This window comes from Heteronotia binoei, chromosome 1 (genome assembly GCF_032191835.1).
Source record: "Heteronotia binoei isolate CCM8104 ecotype False Entrance Well chromosome 1, APGP_CSIRO_Hbin_v1, whole genome shotgun sequence".
NCBI classification, from domain to species: Eukaryota; Metazoa; Chordata; class Lepidosauria; order Squamata; family Gekkonidae; genus Heteronotia; species Heteronotia binoei.
This window is the reverse complement of record NC_083223.1, coordinates 9874312-9896813: the sequence shown is the minus strand read 5'-3', so window position 1 is coordinate 9896813 and position 22502 is coordinate 9874312. Positions and strand designations below refer to the sequence as shown.

The 22502-nt window shown below is 46.5% G+C and overlaps 1 protein-coding gene across 2 annotated transcripts in view; it reads right to left on the bottom strand.

The window, feature by feature from the left end:
- Positions 1-22502, bottom strand: part of PLEK (pleckstrin) — a 29101-nt gene that overhangs the window by 1841 nt on the left and 4758 nt on the right. The window contains exons 2-8 of one of the 2 annotated variants that reach the window (XM_060257622.1): positions 11390-11545; positions 8800-8981; positions 7174-7265; positions 5772-5956; positions 3238-3342; positions 2370-2453; positions 497-566 (exon numbers count right to left, since the gene is read on the bottom strand). In XM_060257622.1, the coding sequence (XP_060113605.1) occupies positions 497-566; positions 2370-2453; positions 3238-3342; positions 5772-5956; positions 7174-7265; positions 8800-8981; positions 11390-11545 (874 nt within the window). The remainder of the gene's footprint in view (positions 1-496; positions 567-2369; positions 2454-3237; positions 3343-5771; positions 5957-7173; positions 7266-8799; positions 8982-11389; positions 11546-22502) is intronic. The other variant, XM_060257629.1, reaches the window with a different exon arrangement.

Below are 22502 nucleotides of genomic sequence, written 5' to 3'. Positions count from 1 at the left end.
GAGCGGAGACAAAGGAAGTAGGAACAAGTGGCTATTCACAGATCTCATTTACCATGTAGGACAAATTTGACAGGGATATGGTGGAAGGCAGGGGTGGTCAAACTTGCTTAATGTAAGAGTCGCATAGAATAAATGTCAGGTGTTTGAGATATGCGAGACATGAACATCAGATGTTTGAGAGCTGCAAGAAAAGGGAGGGAGGAATGAAGGAAGGAAAAAAAGAGAAGGGAGGGAGGGGGAAGGAAGGAAGGAAGGAAGAAAGGAAGAAAGAAAGAAAGAAAGAAAGAAAGAAAGAAAGAAAGAAAGAAAGAAAGAAAGAAAGAAAGAAAGAAAGAAAGAAAGAAAGAAAGAAAGAAAGAAAGAAAGAAAGAAAGAAAGAAAGAAAGAAAGAAAGAAAGAAAGAAAGAAAGAAAGAAAGAAAGAAAGAGATTGAATGTATACCTCCAAATGAGTCAACATGCATTGGGAGCGTAACAACCAGCATGCTTCTGCTTACCATTTGGGTTGTCTTCAACCGCGGTCACCACACAGCCCCTCAAGTGAATGGCTCCCAGTGGCTCTTCTCCCTGAAAGGGGTTTCAAACACAAGAATCGTTTCCTCAGTCAGCAACTGATTTCTGCAGCCGTTTCAGCTCGCTGGAAGGAATACTACTTCTGTGTGTGAGTGCCGACGTGGTCAGTGGGGAAATTCATGAGGGAAAGCTGAAAAGAGTCTAGAGTTCCGTGGTTGGGCAGGAAGGCAACGAAGGAAGTTGTGATCTGAGGGAGGTTTATACCACGATGAAGATGGTTCCAGAAGTATCCACGTTGGTGTGCAGCAGAGCAGCTGGATTTGAGTCCAGTAGGGCCTTCGAGACCAAGTGTCAAAGTTCCCTTCATTAGATCAACTTTGACTCTTGACAGTTTACTCCTCCAAAATCCTCTTGGTCTCTAAGGTGCCACGGGACTTGAGCCTTACTGTTACGAAATGAGTGCAGCAGGGTTGCCAAGTCTAACTCAGATAATATCTGGGGACTTTAAGGGTGGAGCCAGGAGACTTCCCCCAAAATAAATAAATAAAAACACAGCAGTGCGGTTCCCCTGAATACAGTCTTCATTTCCTCACCCAAGCAGCTGCAAATCATCTCTCTCATGCACACACAGGGAGAAACAAAAATAAAACAGTTTGCAATCCTACATTTGTGTGGTCTCCCTGGGGCAATTTACTCACGAGTTGCTGAACTTCCAATAACAAAGGGAAACCAAAGGTTCAAGTTGACCCATTACTATGTACACGACCTCTGGAAAGCTCCTACAACAAATGGAGGGTCTGGGCTGTTTTCACAGCTACCGAGAGCAGCCACGTTGTTCTGCCTGCTCACCCCGCCCCCATTCAGCCGTAAAGACACAGACACACCATCCAAAAAGGAAGCATTCGCAAGCTTTCTCCCTGCATTCTGAAGGGGAAAGGCACTTGGTAGCTGTGGGGGCAGAACTTTCCCCCGCTGGCCAGCTAACTGGGGGTGGGAAGGAGCCTGGGAAAGTGAGAAAAACCCCACTGGGACCTGGGAATTGGCAAGCCTTGAGTGGAGATATTTTCTTTGACACACAATATTAAAAATGTGTCATCCAATAACAGGCTTTGGAAGTGATGTCATGCACTGTTACGTCCCCCATTTTCCCTCCACTGGCCTTGGAAGTAACTGAAGGGACTGGGGGAAGTGCGGGGACGCCTCCCACTATATCCCCCTGGCTAGCTAGAATACTCTGTGTGGGGCAGTGATGGTCTGTCTTCTTGGTGCTTGGGGGGGAATAGTGGGAGGGCTTCTGGAGTCCTGGCCCTGCTGGTGGACCTCCTGATTGCCCCTGGGTTTTGGCCACTGTGTGACAGAGTGCTGGACTGGATGGGCCATTGGCCTGATTCAACATGGCTTCTCTTACGTCTGGAGCAGTGATGCTCTGTATTCTTGGTGCTTGGGAGGGGCAACGGTGAGAGGGCTTCTAGTGTCCTGGCCCCACTGGTGGACCTCCTGATGGCCCCTGGGTTTTGGCCACTATGTGACACAATTTTTACTGGATGGGCCATTAGCCTGATCCAAGATGGCTTCTCTTATGTTCTTATACCACCTTTAATGCCACCAGTGAGAAACAAAACTAGCATTATCTCCAGCCCTTGCTGTTGAATCAGGGGTGTAGTTAATGAGACTGAAATCTACTTAAATGCACAGTCTTTAAGGTATTGCTTATCCAGGGAAGAGATGCCAATGAAGTGTGGTTAGTCCTATGAGAGGGTTAAGGCTAGGGTTGGTGCTTTTCTACATCTTTTTGGAAGGCCATTGCATTTCTAATGGGCAATTCTCTGGCAAAACCACCCACAAACAGGCTCTCACCCCAGCAGGATCATAGTAGTGGATGTAAGCGGGATCTTCCCTCAGCACAAACTTCCGCACTTTCCAGTTCTTCCGCCGATGTCCCTAAATAAATGGAATAAACGGCTTGTTTGGGCTTTCCACTTTACAGAGACAAACACACACCTACAACAGAACAGGATCCTCCCCAGTGAGCTCAAGGCAGGCCTGGCGCATGAAAGCATCTGGCGCCTTACTGGTGGAACCAGCTGCCGGAAGAGGTGAGGGCCCTGCGGGACCTAGGGCAGTTCCGCAGGGCCTGCAAGACAGTCCTCTTCCGGCTGGCCTATAACTAATTGACACTGAGAATTTTTGGATGGAGCTAGAGTGCATTCTGACAGACCGCTGGTTTTTATGTTCTATGTTTTATTAATTTATTGTTTTAACCGTTGCCATGTAATTGTTTTTAAGCCAAACCTATGTAAGTTTTATATGTTGTAAGCCGCCCTGAGCCACTTCGGTGGAAGGGCGGGATATAAATCAATCAATCAATCAATCAATAAAGTACAAAGGAGTCCCTTTTTGTAGCAGGAACTCCTTTGCATATTAAGCCACGCCCCCCCCCGATGTTGCCAGTCCTCCTGGAGCTTGCAGAAGGCCCTGTAAATAAATAGAGGCTTTGCTCTGTAGCTCTGCTGTGCGATTGAGGAAGCCTGGCAAAGCAAGCTGTGCTGCAGAAGGAAGCGAGAGGGAGGGAGAAGGAAGCAGACGACAGCCAGTTGCTCGGGGGCCTGATAGGAGCCCTCTGGGGGCCTGATACAGCTCCCAGGCCGCATGTTTGACACCCCTGGTCTTAACCTTTGGGTGATCTCGTTGCTATGCTAACAATGGCAACGAGGTAGATACTGACCTGCTTCAGTAGACACCCCTGCTTGACCACCGTGCCTCTGAACTCTTCGGTGAGGACCGCATCGTCATCGCTGGAGTTTCCTTCGCAGAAGAATCCACTGTCCGCCTGTTTCAGCAGAAGGAAGAAATTGTGCTGCTAAGTGGGTATTTTTATCAGTGGCTACTATAGTGTGACCTCTAGGCAAAAGAGATCACCTGCTACAAAAAAGCCCCGGATTGATATATGATGCGGGATTTTGCCAACAGCCATCTCACCAATCATCCCTTAAGTGACATGTCCCCTGTGCTCTTGGATCTAGCTCATGCATGCAAAAGAATTAGGCTCTAGTAGGCTTGCCAATCCCCAGGTGCCAGTGGGGGTTCTCCCTCTTTCGCAGGCTCCTTCCCGCCCCCAGTTAGCTGGCCAATGGGGGGAAGCTCCGACCCCACAGCTCCCATGCTTCCCCCTTCAGAACGCTGGAAGAAAGCTTGCAAAGGCTTCCTCTTGGGATGGTGTGTCTGTGTCTTTAAGGCTGAAAGGGGGCGGGGTGAGCAGGCAGAACAACGTGGCTGCTCTCGGTAGCTGTGAAAGCAGCCCAGACCCTCCGTTTGTTGTGCAACCTTTTCCAAGGTCGTTTGCATGGTAAAGGGTAAACTTGAACCTTTGGTATCTCTGTGCTAGTGGAAGTTCAGCAACTCGTGAGTAAGTTGACCCAGGGAGACCACACTTGTGTGGGATTGCAAACTGTTTTATTTTTGCTTCAGGGTGTGTGTGTGTGTGTGTGTGTGAGAGAGAGAGAGAGAGACAGAGAGACAGAGAGAGAGACAGAGAGAGAGACAGAGAGAGAGAGAGAGAGAGAGGATATGCAGCTGCTTGGAAATGAAGACTGTATTCAGGGGAACTGCACTGCTGTGTTTTTATTTATTTATTTTAGGGAAAGTCTGCTGGCTCCACACCCAAAGTCCCCAGATATTATCTGAGTTAGACTACACAGACTAGATAGATAGATAGATAGATAGATAGATAGATAGATAGATAGATAGATAGATAGATAGATAGATAGATAGATAGATAGATAGAGAGAGAGATAGATAGAGAGATGATAGATGATAGAAGATAGATAGATAGATAGATAGATAGATAGATAGATAGATAGATAGATAGATAGATAGATAGATAGATAGATAGGTAGGTAGGTAGGTAGGTAGGTAGGTAGGTAGGTAGGTAGGTAGGTAGGTAGATAGATAGATAGATAGATAGATAGATAGATAGATAGATAGATAGATAGATAGATAGATAGATAGATAGATAGATAGATAGATAGATAGATAGATGATGGATAGATGGATGGATGATAGATAGATAGATAGATAGATAGATAGATAGATAGATAGATGGATGATAGATAGATAGATAGATAGATGATAGATAGATAGATAGATGATGGATAGATGGATGGATGGATGGATGGATGGATGGATGGATGATAGATAGATAGATAGATAGATAGATAGATAGATAGATAGATAGATAGATGATGGATAGATAGATGGATGGATGGATGGATGATAGATAGATAGATAGATAGATAGATAGATAGATAGATAGATAGACAGACAGACAGACAGACAGACAGACAGACAGATAGATAGACAGAGAGAGAGAGAGAGAGAGACAGAGACAGAGACAGAGACAGAGAGGGAGTCTCCGTTCTTTTGCAAGCATTACCTAAATTTAGGCCTGCAGACAGAACAACTTCAAGAAGCGTTATTGCCTCAGCAGATATTTTCAGAAACTGTGTGGTTCACCATCTAGGATTCTTTAAAAAACAACCTCAAAAGAGCAAAGTGCAACCAGAATACTTTGAGCGACCAACTCAAGAGCCTTTTTAAAGAAGCGGCAGTTCACGGAGCCTTGCTCCACGGCTATTGACTCATTGCTGCTTGCTCTCCTAAAGCCGTTGCGACAGATAGAGGTTTGTGGGGGCAGGAACGCTGAGTCACGCTTCTTCGGAAGGGGCTATTGGTAAAACGGCTGCAGTAATATCCAGGGGTGGAATTCTAGCAGGAGTTTCTTTGTGTATTAGGCCACAAACTCCCTGATGTAGCCAATCCTCCAAGAACTTACAGGGCTCTTCTTACAGGGCCTACTGTAAGCTCTTAGTGGATTGGCTACATCGGGGGGGGGGGGTGGCCTAATATCAGGGGCAGAATTCTAGCAGGAGCTCCTTTGCATATTAGGCCACACACCCCTGATGTAGCCAATCCACTAAGAGCTTACAAGGCTCTTTTTCGTAAGCTCTTGGAGGACTGACTACATCAGGGGTGTGTGGCCTAATATGCAAAAGAGCCCCTGCCAGAATTCCGCCCCTGCCTAATATACAAGTGAGCTCCTGCTACATATTTAACCCTGCCTACAAGGCAGCCATTTTGTGGTGGGATTCACTACGTCTCTTCACAATTTCAAAAGCGCTCAGAAGGTTTGCAAGGTCGAGGAGCCCTGTTCTCGAAGAGGCTCTGGGGGTCGTGTGAGAAAGCCCACAGGCATTCACGTACAAAGTAATAGAAGGCATCTTCGTGATCGAGGAAGTTAGTTTCCGCCAAGCCTTCAGCCGCACTCTTGGACGCATCCCCCGCAGGTTGAAGGTAACCTTCGTTCATTAGGGCAGAGGCCAGAACTAAGCCCTCTTGGCGGTTTCGGATGGAGTTGTTCGACAGTAGCCAGTCAATTACACAGCTGCCTAGTGGTCAGGAGAGGAACCAAGAACAAAGACCAGATGTGAAACATGGAAACCAACACTGTGATCTGCAACGGCTAGGAAAACAGAGGAAGCTTCTCTCTGACAATTGAAAAACATCATAAGAATTATAGAGTTGGATGGGATCTCCAGGGGCATCAAGTTCAAACCCCTGCACGATGCAGGAAATTCACAAATACCTCCTCCTAAATTCACAGGATCAGTATTGCTGTCAGATGGCCATCTAGCCTCTGTTTAAAAACCTCCAAGGAAGGAGAGCCCACCACCTTCTGAGTTGGAAGGGACCTTCAGGCTCATCTAGTCCAACCCCCTGAACCATTCAGGAAACTCACAAACACTTCCCCCTAAATTCACAGGATCAGTATTGCTGTCAGATGGCCATCTAGCCTCTGTTTAAAAACCTCCAAGAAAGGAGAGCCCACCACCTCCTGAGTTGGAAGGGACCTCCAGGGTCATCTAGTCCAATCCCCTGCACGATGCAGGAAATTCACAAACACCTCCCCCTAAATTCACAGGATCTTCATTGCTGTCAGATGGCCCTCTAGCCTCTGCTTAAAAACCTCCAAGGAAGGAGAGCCCACCACCTCCCAAGGAGGAAGCCTGTTCCACTGAGAAACCGCTCTCATGGTCAGGAAGTTCTTCCTAATAGAATCACAGAGTTGGAAGGGACCTCCAGGGTCACCTAGTCCAACCCCCTGCACAATGCAGGAAACTCACAAAGACCTCCCCCTAAATTCACAGGATCTTCATTGCTGTCAGATGGCCATCCAGCCTCTGTTTAAAAACCTCCAAGGAAGGAGAGCCCACCACCTCTTGAGTTGGCAGGGACCTCCAGGGTCATCTAGTCCAACCCCCTGCACAATGCAGGAAACTCACAAACCCCTCCTCCCACACACACATTCCCAGCTATCCCTGCTCCATGCCGGGAAGATGGCAACCCCCCCCCCCCAAAACCCTCCAGGATTCCTGGCCAAACTGGCATGGAGACAAATTGCTTCCTGGCCCAATATTCTCCTTAGTTCCCATCACACAGTGACGAGTTCGGATTAGGCTCATGGCACACAGGCAGGAAGGGGTGCTATTGGGTTTCCAGATCCAACTTGCATACTGTATAGATTGGCACCCAACAAGCTGTAGTTAGATAGGCAGTACCAGCCTTTTGAGGTTTTTTGCAAAGGAGACACCTAAGGGCTCTGTACCTGTAAAGCAGTGGTTGAAAATTTTCTTGTCCTTTTCCAGCTTCATTTCCCTTATTCCTTTGTCAGGGTCTTTCATTGAGAGATACAAAGCACTATGCAGGGAGAGAAGAGAGAGATGGTTACAGAAGCATGTTAAGTCATAGCATAGTCATTGTTGTTGTTGTTCAGTCGCACAGTCGAGTCCGACTCTTTGCGACCCCATGGACCGTCACACCAGGCCCTGCTGTCTTCCGCCATCCTCCAAAGTCTGCTCAAATTCGTGTTTGTTACATCAGTAATGTTGTCCAGCCATCTCCTTTTTTGCCGTCCCCTTCTTCTTTTGCCTTCTGTCTTTCCCAGCATCAGGGTCTTCTCCAGGGAGTGCTCCCTTATACTTTGGTGGCCAAAGTATTTGAGCTTCAGCTTCAGCCTCTGACCTTCCAGGGAACAGTCAGGGTTGATTTCTCTTAGGACTGACTGATTTGATCTTCTTGCAGTCCAAGGGACTTTCAAGAGTCTTCTCCAGCACCACAGCTCAAAAGCATCTATTCTTCTGCGCTCGGCCTTCCTTATGGTCCAACTCTCACAGCCATACATTACTAGTACTTTAGTTATTAGCAGGGTCATTTCATAGAAAAAGAGGTGCTGGAGTTCATTAGCACAACTCATTTGCATATGCCCGCACCCCTGACATCACCAGAAGGTGTACTAAATCACATCTAAATCAATCACCAGAAGGTGTACTAAATCAAAGTATTTGAGCTTCAGCTTCAGCATCTGACCTTCCAGGGAACAGTCTGGGTTGATTTCACTTAGGACTGACTGATTTGATCTTCTTGCCCTCCAAATCAATGGGGCTGTGGCTCAGTGGTAGAGCATCCGCTCGGTAAGCAGAAGGTCCCAGGTTCAATCCCCAGCATCTCCAACTAAAAAGGGTCCAGACAAATAGGCGTGAAAAACCTCAGCTTGAGACCCTGGAGAGCTGCTGCCAGTCTGAGTAGACAAGACTGACTTTGATGGACCGAGGGGGGTCTGATTCAGTAGAAGGCAGATTCATAAGTGTTAGGGAGGGACGGTGGCTCAGTGGTAGAGCATCTGCTCAGTAAGCAGAAGGTCCCAGGTTCAATCCCCGGCATCTCCAACTAAAAGGGTCCAGGCAAATAGGTGTGAAAATCCTCAGCTTGAGACCCTGGAGAGCCGCTGCCAGTCTGAGTAGACAAGACTGACTTCGATGGACCAAGGAGTGTCTGATTCAGTAGAAGGCAGCTTCATATGTTCATATCAGCTCAGCATCTCCCTCAAAATGCGTCTTGAATTACAATTATCATAATCAAACCTTATTCTCATCATACTTTTTAAATGACTTTCTCCTATGTGTCCACAGTGGCATGAGGAAGATTTCCGTCTGTCTGCTTGATATGTTTTGGTTATTTCCTCAATTTTTTTTTGTGTGTGGGGGGGGAATATGAGAAAGTTTGTCAAATCTTAGAGTTCATCAAAATTCTCACAGGGGGTTTGAACCATGGAGCCCAGAAGCAAGGATTTGGGATGAGGGTGGGGGTAAGAAAGCACAATAACATTTAGAGGAAGTCTTGTGACTTCCTGCCCAAAATGAGACCCGGTTATTAGTAAGTCTTCTCAACATACCCCAGGTTGATTGATGAAGGCAGTTTGATAGACTTCCGCGTCGATTTCCTGGAAAACCTCTTGCCTCTCTCGATGCACTGAATGGCTTTCTTGAGGTCTTTGACCCAGGCGTCCCTTTCCTCGAGGTGGGAGGCTTGGAAGAAATGGTCTTGCTGCTTGGCAGTTGCCAACTTCACGACAAACTGGAAGAGATTTTCGTCACGGTTAATGTCAGCCCACGGCACGAGGAGGGATACGTTCTGGAAAGCGGTTCGTGTGAAGAAAGAACGAACTACCAGGTCGAAAACAGGAAGAAGAGGAAGAAGAAGAAGGAGGAGAGAGGAAGAGGAGGAGGAAGAAGAAGAGGAAGATGAGGAAGAGGAGTTGGTTTTATACCCCGCCTTTCACTACCAAAGGAGTCTCAGAGCAACTTATAATCTCTTTCCCTTCCTCTCCTCATAACAAACACCTCATGAGGCAGGTGAGGCTGAGAGAGCTCTGACAGAAACTGCTCTTGAGAGAACAGCTCTGAGAGAGCTGTGACTGACCCAAGATCAACCAGCAGCTGCTTGTGGAGGAGTGGGGAATCAAACCCATCTCTCCAGATTAGAGTCCACTGCTCTTAACTACTATACCACAGCTGGAGATAGTATCGAGCCCAGGATCACCTGATCAGAAGCCAGGGGGGAAAAATGGAACCACAGGGAAAGTGCACAGGCTAAGAAAACAAAGCAAAAAAAAAAAAAATCTCCATGTGACAATAAATATACACAATGCCACTGAATATGCTTTTTGTCTTTTTAATGCAAATATTATATTTGCAGTCTTTTTATGTGTACCAAAATAGCATATTTATGTATTACTCTATCATACTTGACAACATCCCAAAACGACAATGCAAAAATAAAACTCACAAAGGCAGAAAGATTTATCACAAGAAACAATACGGTTTCACTGGACCCTGAATATCGTACATGATAAACCCAACAAAATATAATTAACTATATATAGTCCGTTTCAAACTTGACGTTCTATTTCAAGGGTTCTGTGCCCCAGAGAACACTATGTTCAGGGTCCCAAAGTCTTCTTAAGATCCCTGGACTGAACGTTTTTGACAGTTTCAGTTTCAGTTTGCTTTATTATTTTGACAATAGCCCCTGCTCTGGGGAATGCCGTCCCTGAAAATATCAGAGCTCTGCGGGACCTGCCACAGTAAGACTGAACTATTTAAACTTGACTTCGACGGTTAAGGGGAGGTAGCTAATGCCCCTCAGCACTGACAATGGTTGGAAAATGTATGGAATTGTTTTTATTGTACATTCTGTTTTGTTTTGTTTTAATATCCTCTGTGGTTTTTAGCCGCCCTGAGCCCGTTAGGGGAAGGCGGAATATAAATTTGATAAATAAAAATAAAGGTTTAATTTCAGTCGGTGTCCAGCTTTCAAGGTCTCTCCAATCATGCTGGCTGTTAGAAGTTCTGGGTGTTGCTTTGATAGGCTTTTTGCCACAATTGCAAGCCGAAAGCGTGGCAGCACAGTACAGAACAGGCCGAAGGAAAAGAAGGAACCGTGCCAATATCAATCAATGCTTAAAGAACAATAACGTATACTTCTCCAAGCCTGTATTCGGGAAAAATGCTTTAAGAATTTGGCGGTTGAAATTTTGTCTCCATAGAAAGTCTGGCATTCGACGTATGGAAGAAGCTTTGATCTGTGAAACATTACTCTGCAGCTGGCAATCACGTAAAAGCAGGGTGGAATTCTAGTAGGAGCTTCTTTGCATATTAGGCCACACCCCCGATGTAGCCAATCCTCCAAGACCTTACAAGGCTCTTTTTTGTAAGCTCTTGGAGGATTGGCTACAATCAGGGGTGTGTGGCCTAATATGCAAAGGAGCTCCTGTTAGAATTCCACCCCTGCGTAAAAGGACATTTTACCTTTCAAGCCGATTTGTGGTAGTGGTCTCCGCTTATCATTACCATATGAACTTGAAAGCTTTTCCACGATAAAAGACTAAGGAACTTGTAGAGCCCTTCCTTATGGAGTTTTGTTTCCTTCTGTGTATATGGTACTTTCTCTGCAATTTATTATTATTGGAGTGTTTTGTATAATTGTTGAATTGATTTTCGATACAATTGGAGACGTCTACTTTATTGCTCTTTAAGCACTGATTGATATTGGCACAGTTCCTTGTTTTCCTTCGGCCTTTTGGCCACAATTGGCAAAATGTTTAAACCGGTTACGGACAGACGTGGAATTCTAGAAGGAGCTCCATTGCATATTAAGCCACACCTCCCTGCTGTAGCCAATCCTCCAATAGCTGACAAGGCTCTTTTTTGTAAGCTCTTAGAAAATTGGCTACATCAGGGGTGTGTGGCCTAATATGCAAAGGATTTCCTGCTAGAATTCCACCCCTGTAGCCAATCCCCCAAGAGCTTACAGGGCTCTTAGTACAGGGCCTACTGTAAGCTCCAGGAGGATTGGCTACATCAGGGGTGTGTGGCCTAAGATGCAAAGGAGCTCCTGCTAGAATTCCACCCCTAGTTATGAAGCACCCTTCACCCCACTACCTGCTTTCTTCGGTGCACTGAGGAAGCCATATTTATGCTTACCATTCTCTTTCCAAAATCCTGACAGGGACTTGTGAGGGAACTTCCCTTCAAAGGGATCATGCCTTTTGGACTGCTGTCCGTCTTCTTCTTGAAGTATTCGATTCCGTCTTCCGAGAGCACCACCCACATCGGTTTCCAGCTGCTGAACATGCTGCCCTAGCACCAAATAAATTACAATCCCATTATCTACTCAGCCTAACCCAAAAGTCTTCAAGAGAGAAGTTTTACCTCCACCCCAAACCAGCAAATAGCAACAATGGCAACTCGACGCAGGGCTCTGTTTGCTTGAATTTCAAGAGGCAGGGGTTTTTTAGTAGCAGGAACTCCTTTGCATCTTAGGCCACACACCCCTGATGTAGCCAGTCCTCCTGGAGCTTACAGTAGGCCCCGTAAGAAGAACCCTGTAAGCTCTTGGAGGATAGGCTACATCAGGGGTGTGTGAACTAATATGCAAAGGAGTACCTGCTATAAAAAAAAGCCCTGCCAAGTAGTCAAAGAAAAAGTTACTGAATGTAGTAGAAATAAGATGAGGAAAGGTTGAAGGAAACAGGTATGTTTAGCCTGGAGAGGAGATGACTGAGAGGTGATACGATCAGTATCTTCAAGTACCTGAAGGGCTGTCATATAGAGATTGCTGCAGAATTGTTTTCTGTTGCCCCAGAAGGTTGGACCAGTGCCAGTGGGTTGGTTGTCTCCTTCTTCTCCTTTACGTTGGCCTGACTTCAGGGGTGTCTGCAGATCGTCCTCCTGCGGCACCTTTGAATCAGGAGGCTGGAGGGGTTTTCCTTCGGCATGGGATTTTTGTGGGAAGTTAGGGGTACAGCAGCAGCTACTCCTGTTCTTCTTGCGTGTCCCTAGACTCCGCCACCATGATAGCTGACTCAGCAGAAAAAGGTGAGCACTCGACTGCTTTCTTTCGCTCCTTTCAGTAAGCTTTTGATGTATCGCCCCTCTACTCCACAAGCATGGCAATTCTACTCTGCAAGTAAGTGAGCTTTCAATACCACTGGCTAATGGGTCGTTTTACATAACAACAAGCCAGCAGCTCAAAGGAAGGGACAGAGGTCAACTATACACCTACTTTCCCTGCAAATGAGGCCTCGAAAAGTCAAAGAGCAATTTTAAGTAACGGTAATAACTTGAATTGGACTGAATACCAATACTTAAATTGACCTGGATTATAATTGGACGTACGTTAAAGAGACTATTATTTGGCTGCAATGAGGTCTGAACATAAAAGAGATATATTTTAGAGAGATTTGTCTCTGTTGTCCGACTGTAACTGAAATGATAACATTTGAAATTTCAGCTGGAGCTGATTTGGAATGATGATCTAACAGTATCTTTAAGCTACTTTTCAACTTGGATTAAGAGAATGAGTTTGCTGACAGAGAAAAATGGCACTGCCAAGCGAAATGTCTTATAAAAAAGATATATTATGGAATATTACTTCTCTGAAACAGGATCTTGGTTCATTAATGCAGTTGCTTAGAAAGCAAATGGGAGCTTTTATGCTGAAAGCTAGCGAACTTTCAAATCTACATGAACTGAGTGCTAAAGAGATTCTGGAGATGTCTGTGGAATCAGAATGGGAAAGTGATCCGTTCTGAAACAAACAAAAGAAAACCAAAATGGATCCTTATGGTGCAGTTACAAAACAAGACCGAAAATCAAGATTTAGTGAAATCCTGCTGAGAGGAACAAATAGCGCAGAATTCTTCTCCTCATTACTAAGACGGGTGGCTGCATTGAGAAGAGAAAAGGTGCATCCCAGCCAACAAATTAAGAGGTGGAAATCTTTCAGGAAGAAAGACTCTTGAACTTTTTCCCTCTCTGTGGATAGTTGGAAATGGAACTCTCAATAAGAACTGACATGCGATTTTAAAAGGCAAAGTCTGATGTCTGGGTTATATCAAGTTGGTTTTCCTTGGAGTTATATGGATATAGAAGCAAAAGGGATCAAAAAGTTTTTAAGAAGATAACGTAATCAAATTGTAACTGGGTGAGCAGTTGGATATGGAACTTACAGTAAGAACTCATATATGATTTTAAAAGGCTAGGTGGAATTTTTGGGCTATATACTTAGGTAGATAGATAACATAATTATTTTTCAATTTGGTTTGCATCTAATAGATAAAGATATATGTTTTTTTATGCCTGCTGTAACAATAATATTGTTGAACCAATAAGTGAATTTGTATTTTTAATATGGCTAAGTTAAGCAGCTAAAATTAAGATTTAAAAATTTTCTGCAGAAGAAAGATTCCTGAGTTCTGGTTTTCCTTGTGGGTAAATAAATATGGAATTATTAATAAAAATTTATATGTGTCCTTAAATGGCCAAAGGAGATCCTAAGGATGGAAGGCTGTTGTTAAAATGTTAGATAAATATACAGTTAATTTTAATCAATGGTAAAGAGGGCAGACAACATATTTATTCTTATACGGCAGATTTATTCTTAGTATGCTTGTTTGGAGAAATTGCTCATACTGATATAAGAGTTGGATTAATTGTTAAAAAGGCAGACAGCACAATTATTTTGTAATCTGGCAGATTTGTTTTTAATATGCTCCTCTGGAGAAATTGCTTATACTGAGATGGACAAATTATTATGTTGTATTTCTTAACTTGTTAAGGATAAAGACATGTTTTTTATGTGCTTATTTTAATAAGGATATTGTCAAGCTAACAAATTAGTCTGCGCTCTTAACACGGTCAAACTAAATCAGCCAATCTTGTGTCGAGATGGCTTTGAACTGTTTATACTTACTTGTGTTGAAGAAGAATTGTTTAGACTTACATTGCTAGTAATAGTTTAGTAAAAAACAAAATTTATAATGAAAGACAAGGATGGTAAAATATGTGGAGAACTTCATACTTGCAGGTAGAACAAACTGTGTATTTTATTTGGAGGTAGAATTATAATTGATATATTTGTACTTTACTTTGTTTCTGTTTTTAAGAACATAAGAACATAAGAGAAGCCATGTTGGATCAGGCCAACGGCCCATCAAGTCCAACACTCTGTGTCACACAGTGGCAAAAAATTTTATATACACACATACACTGTGGCTAATAGCCACTGATGGACCTGTGCTCCATATTTTTATCTAAACCCGTCTTGAAGGTGGCTATACTTGTGGCCGCCACCACCTCCTGTGGCAGTGAATTCCACATGTTAATCACCCTTTGGGTGAAGAAGTACTTCCTTTTATCCGTTTTAACCTGTCTGCTCAGCAATTTCATCGAATGCCCACAAGTTCTTGTATTGTGAGAAAGGGATAAAAGTACCTCTTTCTCTACTTTCTCCATCCCATGCATTATCTTGTAAACCTCTATCATGTCACCCCGCAGTCGACGTTTCTCCAAGCTAAAGAGCCCCAAGCATTTCAACCTTTCTCCATAGGGAAAGTGCTCCAGCCCTTTAATCATTCTAGCTGCCCTTCTCTGCACCTTCTCCAATGCTATAATATCCTTTTTGAGGTGCGGCGACCAGAACTGCACACAGTTTTTCCCACTCTGTACATGCCCTTTCCCCCTTTTATGTATCTTTGCTCCTGCTTCTTCTTTTTGTAGTTAAAATCAATAAAAATTATAAAAATCAGAACCAACGGGTTGAAATTACATTAGAAGAGCTTCCAGTTCAACATTAGGAAGAACTTCCTGGCAGTTAGAACACTTCCTCAGTGGAACAGGCTTCCTCGGGAGGTGGTGGGCTCTCCTTCCTTGGAGGTTTTTAAACAGAGGCTAGATGGCCATCTGACCGCAATGAGGATCCTGTGAATTTCGGGGGAGGTATTTGTGAGTTTCCTGCCTTGTGCAGGGGGTTGGGCTAGATGACCCTGGAGGTTCCTTCCAACTCAGGAGGGGGTGGGCTCTCCTTCCTTGGGGGTTTTTAAACAGAGGCTAGATGGCCATCTGACCGCAATGAGGATCCTGTGAATTTCGGGGGAGGTATTTGTGAGTTTCCTGCCTTGTGCAGGGGGTTGGGCTAGATGACCCTGGAGGACCCTTCCAACTCAGGAGGTGGTGGGCTCTCCTTCCTTGGAGGTTTTCCAACAGAGGCTAGATGGCCATCTGACAGTAATGAGGATCCTGTGAATTTAGGGGGAGGTATTTGTGAGTTTCCTGCATTGTGCAGGGTGTTGGACTAGGTGACCCTGGAGGTCCCTTCCAACTCTAGGATTCTATGATTCTTTGACTGTTCCTCAGTGGAACAGGCTTCCTCGAGAGGTGGTGGGCTCTCCTTCTTTGGAGGTTTTTCAACAGAGGCTAGATGGCCATCTGACAGCAATGAAGATCCTGTGAATTTAGGGGGAGGTGTTTGTGCGTTTCCTGCATTGTGCAGGGGGTTGGGCTAGATGACCCTGGAGGTTCCTTTCAACTCAGGAGGGGGTGAGCTCTCCTTCCTTGGAGGTTTTTCAACAGAGGCTAGATTGCCATCTGACAGCGATGAAGATCCTGTGAATTTAGGGGGGAGGTGTTTGTGAGTAAAGAGTGGTTCCTCATTGGAACAGGCTTCCTCCTTGGGAGGTGGTGGGCTCTCCTTCCTTGGAGGTTTTTGAAGCTGAGGTTAGATGGCCGTCTGACAGCAATGCTGACTCTGCGAACTCGGGCAGTTCATAGGAAGGAGGGCAGGAAGGGTTGCATCAGCGCTTAGTTCTCGTGGCCCTTTCTTACACACCCGGGGAAATGCTGATTGCCACTTTGGGGTCGGTCAGCAATTTTTCTCCAGGCCAGTTTTGCCAGGCATCCTGGAGGTTTTTTAAAATTTATTGTTAGTAGTAGTATTACTTTTTGCCATCTTCTGGGCATGGAGCAGGTGTCATAAGGGGCATGGGGGGGAGGTCCTTCTGAGTTTCCTGCATTGTGCAGGGGGTTGGACTAGATGACCCTGGAGGTCCCTTCCAACGCAGGAGGTGGTGGGCTCTCCTTCCTTGGAGGTTTTCAAACAGAGGCTAGATGGCCACCTGACAGCAATGAAGATCCTGTGAATTTAGGGGGAGGTGTTTGTGAGTTTCCTGCATTGTGCAGGGGGTTGGACTAGATGACCCTGGAGGTCCCTTCCAACTCTATGATTCTGTGATTCTAAGACGTTTGATCCTCTCCATGAAGACATGTTCAGAGGGTAACCATATTAGTCTGCGATAGAAGATTCAGTAGAGGATGCAGATTCGATTCTGGTAGAGTCAAAAGCTTCCTTCATCACATGTTGTCGGTCTCTAACAGGGCTCTTCTTACAGGGCCTACCGTAAGCTCTTGGAGGATTGGCTGCATCAAGGGGGTGTGGCCTAATATGCAAAGGCGTTCCTGCTACAAAAAAAGCCTTGGTCTATATGGTGCTATGGGGCTCGAATCAACTTCTTGACTCTCTCTGCTGTTAAAATATTCTGCTTGTTTTATTTGATAGCCAGCATGTGCCAAGCATCGATATTTCGAAATAATCAAGCTTGTGTTTTGAATCAAAACCCCAGGATCATCTGGTCTTCGAAAGCAACCGGCACGGTTTCCCATGGGTTAAGTCTTTAACTCTCCCCTTGTGAACTAAGAACTGGAGAAAGGAAACCACAAGACACAGCCGCTATGCTCACGATTAATATGCACACCCGCCCTTTGTGGGCAGAGGGCCACCATACATTTCCTTTTTGGTAAACGACATGACCTTTACTACGAATTATTTATACTAGTGACTTAGCACTTACGTATGAATTAGGCGGGTGGCCAAGTCTCCCCTGACCACCAATGGGGAATGGGGGGGGCGTAGGGTTGCCAGCTCCAGGTTAGCAAATTCCTGGAGATTTGGGGTGCAGCCAAGGGAGGACAGTGAAGAACATTGCATAGAATCACGGAAGGGATCCCCAGGGTCATCTAGTCCAACCCCCTGCACAATGCAGGAACTTCACAAACACCTTCCCACATACACACACCCAGTGACTGCTGCTCCATGCCTAGAAGGTGGCAAGAAGAAGACTGCAGATTTATACCCCACCCTTCTCTCTGAATCAGAGTCCCAGAGCGGCTCACAATCTCCTATATCTTCTCCCTGCACAACAGACACCCTGTGAGGAGGAAGGAGAGCCCACCCCCTCCTGCGTTGGAAGGGACCTCCAGGGTCACCTAGTCCAACCCCCTGCACAATGCTGAGAACTCACAAACACCTCCCCCTAAATTCACAGGATCCTCATTGCTGTCCGATGGCCATCTAGCCTCTGTTGAAAAACCTCCAAGGAAGGAGAGCCCACCACCTCCCGAGGAAGCCTGTTCCACTGAGGAACCGCTCTAAACTCACAAACCCCTCCCCCTAAATTCACAGGATCCTCATTGCTGTCCGATGGCCATCTAGCCTCTGTTGAAAAACCTCCAAGGAAGGAGAGCCCACCACCTCCCGAGGAAGCCTGTTCCACTGAGGAACTGCTCTAACGGTCAGGAAGTTCTTCCTAATGTTGAGCCGGAAACTCTTCTGATTTAATTTCAACCCCTTGGTTCTGGTCCTACCTTCTGTGGCCACAGAAAACAATTCCACCCCATCTTCTAGATGACAGCCCTTCAAGTACTTGAAGATGGCGATCATATCGGGAGGTGGTGAACTCAAAAGGGTCCAGGCCAGTAGGCGTGAAAAACCTCCGCTCAAGACCCTGGAGAGCCGCTGCCAGTCTGAGTAGACAATATTGACTTTGATGGACCAAGAGGGGTCCGATTCAGTAGAAGGCAGCTTCATAGGTTCGAAGAAGATTTGAGCTCTTATCAGTTATTTCACATATTTTGCAGAGCCTTATAGGATGCATTTCCCAGTTCCCCACTCATCTAATTTAATTGACTAACCCAGCTAGCAGAGACTGTGGGGGGGATTATCTCTCAAGTGCCACAACAAGGAAGCGGAACTCCACTATCGCAGCTGCACATTTTATTTATTTCAGCTGTATCGCACCTTTCTCTCCAACGGGGACTCAAAGCGGCTGACATAATTCTCCTTCCTTCCGTTTTATCCTCACGCACCACAACCCTGCATGGTAGGTTAGGCCGAGAGTGTGTGACTGGCCCACAGCCACCCAGCGAGCCTCCGTGCCTAAGCGAGGATTTGAACCTAGATCTTAGTCCGACAACCTACACCCCGTGGGCTTTGAGCAGCTGTCCAAAAAAGGCCTGCAGATGTCTGAACCGATTGGACATCAGCAGTTGCCGAACATGGCGATTTCGCCTTCTGGACGCAAGCTGTGAAATACGCAGGGGTTGTTTTGTAGAAAAAAAGATGGAGCCAAAATCAACCCGATGCAAGAAAGGAGAGCCCTGGGCGAGTGAGTCCTGCTTGGGATGGCTAGAGATCCAGTAAGCCCAAGAAGGCCTCACTCACTTGGGGCTCTCCTGGGCCACTCCCCCCCCCACAGTCAATAGGCCAGGAAGCCACCTACCGCCCAAAATCACATAAGAAGTGGAGAAAGGGTGGTGTGGGCTTCTCCAGGGGCTAATGAGGGCTGCTGGGGGTGTGGCAGAGCCCCTGGTGGATGACTGGCTGCCTGTTCTCCTAATCCAGGGATTGTTATGCAGCTGCACCTCCTATTCAAGGGACAAGGTTAGGTGGGGAGGAGGAGGGCGAACCCTCAGAACGGTTCAGGAGCTGCACTCCGGTGACCTCCTGCTGAATCCGAGGCCCGGAAATATGCATCATCCCTGATGTGAATTACCTCTCTTCTAGTTTGCAGTCGCATGAGACAGTTTGTGACTAATGTCACGGTGTCACATACTGTAACACAAGCTACAGGGTTGGTCGCTATTTCGTATTCTCCGAGAGAGGATTTCATAATTCAGCAATGTCTCTTTTCCTTGGGCACTACTGCCAAACAGGCCTCAAGATTCAGCAGGAGCTCACAGGAGCACAGCTCCTGAACCTTTCTGAGGATTCCCCCTCCTCCTCCCCTCCTACCTTGTCCCTCGAATAGCAGGTGCAGCTGCATAACAATCCCTGGATTAGAAGAGCAGGCAGCCAGCCACCAGGGGCTTTGCCATGCCCCCAGCAGCCCTCATTAACCCCTGGAGAAGCCCACACCACTCTTTCTCTACTTTTTATGTGATTTGGGGCAGTGGGCAGCCTTTTACTGGCCTTTTGACTGGGGGGGGGGGTAAGGAGAGCCCCAGGTGAGTAAGGCCTGCTTGGGCTGGCTGGATCTCTAACCAGCCCAAGCAGGCCTCACTCGCCCGGGGCTCTCCTTTCTTGCATTGAGTTGCTTTTGGCCAGTGGAGAGGCGGCATACGCTAATGAGTTATGCTAATGAGCTCCACTACCTATTCTTCTACAAAATGACCCCTGGTTAATACTTTGCAACTAATGATGGAGTGCCACGATATTGCAGCTGGATGCCGTTCCCCCCCCCCTCCCCACACCTTGCATCTTTAGGCTGCACCCCTAAAATCTCTAGGAATTCCCCAATCCACAGCTGGCAACCCTATGAAAGAAGAATTGCAGATTTATACCCCGCCCTTCTCCCTGAGTCAGAGACTCAGAGGGGCTTACGATCTCCTATATCTTCTCCCCCCACAACAGACACCCTGTGAGGTGCGTGGGGCTGAGAGAGCTCTCACAGAAGCTGCCCTTTCAAGGACAGAATCTCAGAGCGGTCTACAATCTCCTATATCTTCTCCCCCCACAACAGACACCCTGTGAGGTGCGTGGGGCTGAGAGGGCTCTCCCAGCAGCTGCGCTTTCAAAGACAACTCCTGCAATATCTCTGGCTAACCCAAGGCCATTCCAGCAGGTGCAAGTGGAAGAGTGGGGAATCAAACCCGGTTCTCCCAGATAAGCGTCCGCACAACCACTACAGCCCCAAACAAAACTGTGCAAACAAGCAAACAAACACTGTGTAATATATTGTTCAACTTACATTCACAACGTGTCCTCAATTTGCAAATTGTGCAAAATATACTATTTGTGGCCTACAGGGCTTTTTTTGTAGCAGGAACGCCTTTGCATCTTAGGCCACACCCTCCTGATGTAGCCAATCCTCCTGGAGTTTACAGGGCTCGAAGGTCAGGGCCAACTGTAAGCTCCGGGAGGATTGGCTACATCGGGGTCTGTGGCCTAATATGAAAAGGAGGTCCTGCTACAAAAAAATGCCCTGGTGACCTATATCTCATATAGCCATGAATATGTCAGAAAACTCCGAATACACAATTCCAGCGGCTGCATATTATCATGGCATTCATGGCTACGTGAAGATCGAAGAGGACTTGTTCCCTGTTGAATTTACAGAATTCTGCTAAGAAGGTTCCGTTCAGTACCTTCTAAACAAATAATAATAATATACAGGGCTTTTTCCTTTGTCTAGCCACACCCTCTGATGTAGCCAATCCTCCTGGAGCTTACAGAAGGCCCTGTACTAAGAGCCCTGTAAGCCGGGGTGGAGTTCTAACAGAAGCTCCTTTGCCTCTTAGGCCACACCCCCCTGATGTAGCCAATCCTCCTGGAGCTTACAGTAGGCCCTGTACTAAGAGCCCTGTAAGCCGGGGTGGAATTCTAACAGAAGCTCCTTTGCATCTTAGGCCACGCCCCCTGATGCAGCCAATCCTCCTGGAGCTTACAGTAGGCCCCGTACTAAGAGCCCTGTAAGCCGGGGTGGAATTCTAACAGAAGCTCCTTTGCCTCTTAGGCCACGCCCCCCTGATGCAGCCAATCCTCCTGGAGCTCACAGTAGGCCCTGTAAGAAGAGCCCTGTAAGCTCATGGAGGATTCGCTACATCAGGGCATGTGGCCTAATACATAAAGGAGTTACTGCTACAAAAAAAGCCCTGATCATACGGCAGCTTACCCTGAGGAAGACCTATGTTGGTCTTAAAGGTGCACTCGACTCCTACTTTGTTCTACTGCTTCAGACCAACACGGCTGCCCACTTGGATCTCTGTTGTAACGGTCACTAAAATCTAGATACCCATAGGGAATTTAGCAACCTTGGGTATGGATTGGTGGAAGAAGAAGGAGGAGGAGGAGGGGGAGGAGGAGAAGGAGGAACGGGAGGAGGAGAAGGAGGTAGTGGTGGTGGACATACTCCTCCCTTCACTTGGAGTCTCAGAGCGGCTCACAATCTCCTTCCCCTTCCCCTCCCCACAACAGACACCCTGTGAGGTAGGTGGAGCTGAGAGAGCTCTGACAGAAATGGCTCTTGAGCAGAACAGCTCTGAGAGAGTTATGAGTCCGACTGACCCAAGATTACTCCAGCAGCTGCAAGTGCAGGAGGGGGAGGGGGGGAACAAAACTCAGTTCTCCCAGATATGAGTTTGCATTTTTAACCACTACACCAAATTGGCTCTTGTGAATGTGATGATATTATGCAGGAATTGGCATGGCATGGTAAATGCCTGGCTTATATTCACGGCTATATGAGAAGTATGCCACTAACTGTATATTTTTTTCGACAACCCTATGAAACGGGCAGCGTTGCAGCGTTGGCCTCATAGCATCTGGATCCAAGTACAAGTCTCGTTTGAGCGACAGCAAATTCTTCCACTTGATCAAACACCAAAGCCAAAAAATAAGTTCTTGTTCAGGGATTCCCATTGTGAGGCCTGGGGCACCAACTGATACCTTCCCGGGTGCCCCCCCCCCAAGTTTTTTTCAGAAAGTGGGCAGGGCAAGGTGATTGCCCATTTGAGATCTGATTCGCTGCAAAGATTAAAACAATATTCCAGGGACAGCGGCCACTCCAGTGCCGGTTTTATTCTCTCACTCTGCGACTCTTCTTTTCCGGCGTATTTTTAAAATTTAGTAGCCTCCCTGCACTTGGACTTCCCAAGTGACCATTTTGTGGTGGCACAAAATGTACGTTCCTATTAGGAAGTAGTTCTTCACCCAAAGGGTGATTAACGTGGAATTCACTGTCACAGGTGGTGGTGGCAGCTACAAGCATAGACGGCTTCAAGAGGGGATTGGATGAACACATGGAGCTGTTAGCCACAGCGTACTGTTGGAACTCTCTGTCTGGGGCAGTGATGCTCTGTATTCTGGGTGCTTAGGGGGGGGCACAGTGGGAGGGCTTCTAGTGTCCTGGTTCCCTAGTGGACCTCCTGATGGTTCCTGGGTTTTTTGGCCACTTTGTGACACAGAGTGTTGGACTGGATGGGCCAT